This window comes from Amaranthus tricolor, chromosome 17 (assembly GCF_026212465.1).
Source record: "Amaranthus tricolor cultivar Red isolate AtriRed21 chromosome 17, ASM2621246v1, whole genome shotgun sequence".
Lineage (NCBI taxonomy): Eukaryota > Viridiplantae > Streptophyta > Magnoliopsida > Caryophyllales > Amaranthaceae > Amaranthus > Amaranthus tricolor.
In genome coordinates this window covers 9133242-9141388 of record NC_080063.1, presented here as the reverse complement: position 1 = coordinate 9141388, position 8147 = coordinate 9133242, and the positions used below count along the sequence as shown (strand labels likewise).

The 8147-nt window shown below is 34.0% G+C and overlaps 1 protein-coding gene across 1 annotated transcript; it reads right to left on the bottom strand.

The window, feature by feature from the left end:
- Window positions 1–298: 298 nt before the first annotated feature.
- Window positions 299–7639, bottom strand: LOC130804285 (chorismate mutase 1, chloroplastic-like). Its single transcript, XM_057668672.1, has 6 exons — window positions 7314–7639; window positions 3158–3380; window positions 2972–3058; window positions 1717–1860; window positions 787–879; window positions 299–695 (listed from the first exon to the last, which is right to left on the bottom strand). The coding sequence occupies exons 1-6, from the start codon at window positions 7484–7486 to the stop codon at window positions 453–455; spliced, it is 963 nt and encodes a 320-aa protein (XP_057524655.1). The 5' UTR covers window positions 7487–7639; the 3' UTR covers window positions 299–452.
- Between the last annotated feature and the right edge of the window lie 508 nt (window positions 7640–8147).

Genomic DNA, 8147 nt, shown 5'->3' with positions numbered 1-8147 from the left:
TATACAATTGGCCATCTTGCATTAGCCTATGGCTAGAATCACCTCTAAAGCTTCAAGACATTTTACTTGTTACTTGTTAGTTATGTTCATTTTCATAAGGGTTGGTAACATTGTTGCATCAATTCTATTCTCCATTGAACCTAACATTTTGCACCAAGTTACCAAACAGATGAAGGATCTAATTTCAAGGAGTGTTCCAAAAAGTTTCCTCCATTTTCACAAATTTCATCCATGGGTACACAAACTCCAAACTTAAACTCTTGACGAAATAAGGAACGGAATAGGTAATGGAGATCAATAGCATAAAAAGCCAACTTTATATTTTTAACTACTAGATAACTCATTGTTCACATTCATATAAACAACCAAAGCTCTAAACGAAATTACAATCTTGTCGATAGAACACGTTATGTTGAATCGAATATAACATTTTACTGATAGAAATGCTATGTTCAATCCAACCTTCTCAATAAGTACTCAACTTGAACCTTCTTTGTTAAAGGCATAATCCAGTCCCCATATAAATCGGCTATCACGCTAGGGTTGATTTTATAAGCAGCCTTAGACTCCTCATCAGCAGCATCAGGGTTGACAGGCACCTCGAGTCCAAATATTTTAGCTTTCATTTCAACTCTTCTCTGAACGGTATTTTCCACTGCCTCGTATGTCAATAAAGTCATCAGTCGCTCCTTGTCCTATAAATTCGAGCACACGTACCAGAGAAAAGGTTTTTAGCAGACCGGCAAAACGAATTTGAATCATGTAAATAGCTTAGAATATACTTACTTGTGCAGTAATCGCAGCAGCATAAATATCAGGTGACGCGCGAAACTTTGCCTCTGCCACATACTTGCCATAATGTATTCTTTTAGACAGTGCCTGTGAGCAAAGTGAACATAAGATAAATGTTTAGCACTGTTCTCACAAAAAAGAATTAATTAGTTAAGCCTAAGTACAGGGAACATGGAGAATACTTCATATTAAGACAAAAGCACCCCAAATTAAATAAAAACAATTCAAAAGGGTTTGAAAAGAGATCATTATTGACAAGGGGGGTAAAGGAAAAGTGCAGAAAGACCTGTAAACTTGAGAAAGGCCAAATGAATTGAAAAGGCAAGTACTAAATTGCAATTTCTAAGGGTAAAATTCTGATTAGCACTATAAAAAATGAGGACTAGTTACAAAAGCGACTACGACACAAACATTTCATTTCCCCAATGTCATCAAAGCGACTTCCACCTACACTCTCATCTAATTGGATTGCGGGTGGGATTAGTGTTACATAATTTGCTAGCTAATTTTCTTTTTGAATTCGTGATTTGCTCAAGTTTGCCCAAGAATAGCCTAAAACCAACCATAATTCGCGATTTTTGTTTCGTGATTCGCGACTCATGAGGAGATTATCAAATCATGTGACACTGGGTGGGATATAAACAACATTATCTTTGTAATTGATAACAAAAAGGTTGTTTACGTTGACCCTTGGTAGAAACATCTACAACTTCATACACACAGGAAGTGAACATGATTTATTCGGCCAGTAATATAGTAAAAATTAATCTGAAACCAAAGTACTATAAATCTTTACCTCATCTAGAATGGACATGAGCATAGAGAGTACAATACTATCACATAACATTTAAGTTAAATGTGGCACTGAACCAATAGAACTAAGTATTCTAGACGGAAAGTAGAAACTAGTCAAACTAATAATACCTGTAAGCACATTGTGTCGCAGACAGCAGAAGACCCACAGTTGCCATCGTTCCCATCCTTGACAAGTCTCGGAAGAAGGTCTTTAAAATACATATCCCAAATTTGTCTGTTTTTATTAATTGAATCAGCAAAAGGGTGGAGAACCTACAATGAATGCAGAAACTAGTCAGATCATTTCAAAATAAAATGACAAACATAAGACAACCACAAAACCACGACACGGTCAATAACATTTGATCACATCAGTAAACATCTACCACAGATATTTAGACATATATTGACATGGCTGTTACCCTCTCAGATCGGAAAAACTATTTTTTTTGCTCTTCTATTTACGATTTAGATAAGCATTTCTATGATAGATGGATCTATCAAGCACATTGTTCCAAAGAAAGCATTTGTTTTCAAAGAAAATGCAACCTCATCTCAGTTATGTTCATGATACAGGGAAGGGATAAGACTGTTTGGAATTATCATGCTAGGAATATTCTGGAACAAATTAAGATGAAATTGACATAATCTAAGAGATTAATTTTTGGAAAATAGGAAATGAGGTTTAGGAAAATACGAATGGTGCCTAGGAGAAAGCTAAGGATAATATTGGTGAGGAAAAGCGGGAACGGGATGGTGGATCAAAAAGGGAATTAGAATATCTCATGAGGAAAGCAACAGAATGTATGCGACTAACTTCACTGAGGCTCAAATTCTGGTTATCAAGGCTGGGTTACAGAAGGCTCAACAGAATGTGTTCACAGATTTCATGGAAGCAACTTAGTTACTCTACAGCACTCAACCAAAGCCATGAAGGATCTGATTAATTCTGATCTTCACATTAAAAAAATGACTAATAGATCTTACGTAAAGGAGGCTCACGGTTCACGGCTCACCTCCTAGCAAATATAGCTACGAGAGACCTACAAGTTATTTGAGAAAATCCACACTAACATTTGAAAATCTTTAAAAATCTGCCACTGGGAAAAGCTACTCAATTAATAGTGAGTCTTCTTAGTTTCAGTGTACTAAGAGAGTCCCCGTATTTCAACTTAAATAATACATGTCTCTTTTCTTAATTTACTCAAAAGCAGGATTTCACTAGAGATTACATGCAAAAATCTTGCCACATAAGCAACTGAATTTCAATTACCCAAAGTCAAGGGTAGAAGGAATGTCACACTCTTGCTGTTAGATGTCCCTCCACAAACCAAATGTTAAATAGATTAGGAAAAGAAGGAAAGGTCAATAATTTTTTCATTACCTGAGGATATTGCAACGGTGGTAATAAGGTCTCAGGTAAACTGTCTGGAAAAAAAGGGTGTTCATCAGGGCTCGCATATCTTCCCACCTAATGCAAAAGAAGAAAGAGTCAAACGGCAAGCATACCGGTTGATTGTTACTATTTAGTTACACAGTTGTACACAAGAGAATTCAACAATTATAATACCTGAGCGTGAAGCTTTTCAGTTTCCTTGAGCATATATTCAATCAATGAACCTTGAAAGCCATGTAAAGGGAATGCATCTGGGTTATACGTTTCTGCATTATAACAAAACTGTGATCTCTCTAGAAGACTGAATATTATACTGTCTTCTTGCCGAATAAGGGATTGTCGAATGCCATCCAGAGTCAAGCTTTCACTCTCATCAATTCGTGTCTTGGGTTCGAGACTGCATAAATGTCAAATCTCAAGTTTGCACAAAGACCTCAAAGAACACTCAAACTTCAAAATGAAGTCCGTGAATGAACAAGCATGCGATATTTTTTTAATCCATAGAAACGATTTTTGGAGGAAAAAAAAAACTACTACTCGGCCCAGTTCACTATCTAGTGGTCAGAGTCATGCAACACTTCATATATCCACAATCAACATCCAAAAGAATATTGTAGAAAAATATCTTTTGACTCATTAAATGACACATTTTCAAATCCGAATTGAATGATAACATTACGTGGGCGACGAAGATGAATTACTTGCCACTTGTCAACTTAGCCAGAAAACTCAATTAATACAAGAGGTATGTGGAGAAAGATAAAGCGAATATAAAGTGTAAAAATTCGGATGTGGTCGTGGTATAGCAGTAACTGTTGCAAAACCACTTTCTCAGTCAATTAGAACAATTTTGTGGATACATCAATCTATATCGTAGACGAATTAAGCATAAAAACCTTTACAATGCAGTACAAGATCAATTTCACAAAAACAAATGTATAGACAGTAAATACTTTGAACGCACACCTCAAGAATCATGTCAGCACAACCTAGAACCCCAAGTAATTGATTGACCACTGTTAACTGCACTAAAATGCACAACTTCAATTTTTCCACCAAGGAAACCAATCGAGATGGTTTTTCATTAAAGCCATCATCTTTCACCCTACACATCTCTTTTTCTGTCACAAATGCTAGCAAAATGGTTTGAGAACCCTTATTCCCTCAAATAAAATGGAAATGTAATTCAAAAGACATTTTTTCTCAAACAAAATAACATATTTTGTTTCCAACCAAAAGAAAGTCTTAATTATTTGTTAAGGAATAATATCAAACTATATTTCTAAGAGTTAATGCACATTTTCCTTCAAAAGAGAATCCCATTTGCAAATAATCTCAACCAAAAACATCAACCTATAATCAAACAACAGTAGTCAACAAGCAATTGTATTAAATCAAAATAAAAGCAAAAGGCAAAGCATGTTGTGAGATCACAAAAAAAAATAGAGAAAATCAAGAACAGAACAACTAATCACATCGAACATTCTAACTGAAAGAGAAAAAGAAAATAATAGTTTTATAACCATACGAAGTCCCAAAGGGACTGAAAACCCTTCATTGAAAAGCTTCCCATGTAAAAGCTAATGCTGCAACTTTTCCAAATTAAGTGAAGTATGAAATTGAAGGTTTTCCATGATATTGTTAGGATTGCCCAATATAAGTTTGAAGGGAGTAAGACAACATTCTTGCTTCCACTAATGGGCAATCAAGAAGTTTACATCCAACTAAAAGAAACAAAAAAGACAAGTAAACACCTGGAAAGAAAGGCTAATACAACAAAAAGAGTGAACGCAATTTGTAAAAACATGGTTTCAGTAGTGATTGCGGTCACGACCGCGAAATGAATTTCGCAACAATGCGGATCATTAAATGGCTGTATGTATATACAAAAAGGCAATGAAGATGCTAGAGAAAGTGCCAAAACAAGTGGAGAAAAGAAAAAAGACACATAGATTTAGGCGGATTGTATAACAGTTGTATCTTGTATGTATATACAAAAAGGTGGTGAAGATGTTTGAGAAAGTGCCAAAACAAGTGGTAAAAAAGGAAAGTGGCAGAAATTTTGCTTAAGAAGAGGTTAGCTGACAGAGGTAGGTAAGGAAGTAGTAACGACAAAGAGAAACAACGTGGAGAACATGCCCAGTCTTCAATTGTTATGTTACTTAACTACCTAAATGTCTATTAATGTTGCGCTGAAAATAGGTTGAAGATTGTAGAATTTAGACGTGAAATTTACCATAGATCACCTCAGAACCACAATGTAACTTATTAATTTAGTTTTTAAGAAAAAATTAACTGGTGTACAGATTGTGTTGTTACTCTTAGTAAAACTCACAATGAAAGTAATGTAACACATAAATAGTAAGTTTAAAACTGCTTATGTATATAATTACTTAAAAGTTGTTCAACGCTCGACATAAAACGTGAGCGCTTTAGGAGAAAAAGTATCAAATTACATGATATTAAATGTGAAATACAATGAAGATTTCATGCATTTATTCTATGAATCAAGCCAAATGAGATAATTTTTTTTCAAAAAAGCGATTATTGAGCATAAATAAGCGACTACCATCAAAATTGAAATGTAACTAGAAATTATGTTAACTAATTAAGCAATCAATTCCTACCATTTGAATTTTAAATGATGCCATTTTGATACTAAAATAGAAAATTATTTCCTTTGTATTTTAATTTTAATAGTTGCCACATGGAAAACAATTTAAGGAAATTAAAATCAACCATAAATTAGATGGTATTTCCTGTGTGCTTTAGTGAGGTGTGCTTCCCACTATACAACGTGATAGTGTCCACAGAAAACTGTAACAATTACATATTCATACATAGAGTCGTTTCTAGAGAGGTATGATTAAAGACGAACGTTACATAAGAAACCAAGTATAATAATGGCGCATTGATTAAGAAGAAAAAGCACTCTTTAGTTAGCAGAACGTAAAGAACACGTGAACACAACCAAAAATGGACGAAATCTGTAACAAGTTACATTAATGAACTTCCATATTACGGCTATGTTCTTTATACCTGATTATTTCTTGTTTTTTAATAGTCTGCACAGTTTTTAGATTGAATTTTGGTGTAATAAACTAATTAAAAACGACTTGATGCATATAGTATATAACACCTCAAATTAATACCCTTTTCTTTTTGAGGGGTAAGATAAACACTTATATTCGCACACACAAGGGGATGAATGAGAATTCCCTCAAGACCAAGCAAGAATCAAACACTAGACCACATGGGTGAGATTTGGGAACTAAACCTCAACTCCACCACTCACATCTTTGACTAAACCCAAAAACTTAATTGAGGCAATTTAATAGAAAATGATAACAATACTTGGAGACGATATTTCTTCCATGATCACACACCTTTACTCGCTTTTTTTTGGCTATCGTTGCTAAACATTGACATTGAAGCCTTTTCAGTCAGTTTAAGGATGAAGCTTGCTCACACGCATATTGAATGAAACCCATATAAAGTATCATCATGGTGTTCGAGCCTTCTTCGTCAATAACTAGCATGGACTACTAATAACTACTCGTTACTCAGTAGTCACTACAACCATATGAAAACATGATGTGTGTGGAAAAAAAAAAGATTACAGAGCTAATGCACTACTACATCAAACTAAAGTTGTGTAAATTGTTAAATTTTTCAACGCTGAAATCGAAAGCTGTGAAGGCACAATCTAGAACTCTAATTGTTCGAGTAACTCCTATTGTTGATAATAATAATAATAATAAGCATTAAACTAATTTTTATAACAACATATAAAAAACTTAAGATGTCTATTGTAGGAATCAATCAATTTCCACCCTATCCTTATCCTTTTCCCTAAGGAAAGCTAGCAAAATGGTTCAATAAACATTGCTTTCAAAGATATGGAAATGCCATTCTCTAAAGTCATTAATATTGCTTCAAGAAAAAAAAAAACCAAATTTGTTTCTCAAAACAAAATAAAATGTCTTATATGGAACCAAATAAAGCCTAAATTATGGGTCTAGGAAGATAATGAAACCACTTTGATTTGGCTTAATTCACATTTTTCTTCAAAAGATAAACACCCACATTTGGAAACAATGATTTCCACCAAAAACATTAACCATTAACCAGACACCAGCAATTTCAACAACCAAGTTAATTAGACTAAATTAAAGCAGGAAACAAACAGCAGAAAAAACCCAAAACAATTGCTTATGAATAACGCAATACAATGCATGTAATAGTATCAAACAGAGAATAAAAAAAAGAGCGAATTAAGCAATAAAATAATCAATCGAATCAACAACTCAAAGCAAAAGATGTTTTATACCCAGACGTAGTAACGGAAACTTGAAGAGGCTGAAAACCCTTCATTGAAGAACTTCCCTGGCAATGGCTAAAGCTGCTCCTGCGATTATTCCAAAAATAGAAGGTATTCCATGATTTTGTGGGGTTAGTCCCAACATGAGGTTGAGGGGAAGGAGTCATGAGTTTAGCAGCCATTGAAGGGTAAGGAGAAGTCGATGCTCAAGTGAAGGAAGAACAGAAATGGCTATACAAGAGAAGAGTACAGCCAGTAAAGGAGGAGAAATTCCATAATTTGCAAGCTGTAAGTTTGCGAGTTCTTGTATTAATAGAAGAAAGTGGGGTGGACGTTAAAGAAGATGCCAAAATAAGTGGAGGAAAGGTAATTAATACTCAACATTAATCATTAATTTAAGAGGCCGAAATTTTATGTTACAACTTACAAATGGTTTGGTGGTGTGGTTTGGTAAGGTAGTCAAGCGACCTATTAGTACGATTCAACAAAGTTTAGTCTAAATCGTAAATCATATTGAACAAAACTGTAATATTAATATTTGATTTGGTTTGCGGTTTAAATGGTCTAGTCTGGTTTTCTTCAAAAAAATTACAGTTTATGGTCTGATTTCGATTTTTTTTTATTTTTCAGACCAAACCAGACCACTAACCGTATTATGACCGAAAAGCATAATTTTTCCTTAATAAATAGGTTGCTACCTCTAGATATTTCAAGATATAGTTATTTTTATATCATATTTTATACTTGAATGATGTTGATGCAATCAACAAATTATAAATTAATATACGTGGTGTTTGTAGGCGTTAAATTTATGCATAAACACATTAATTTGGAAAAAAGTAT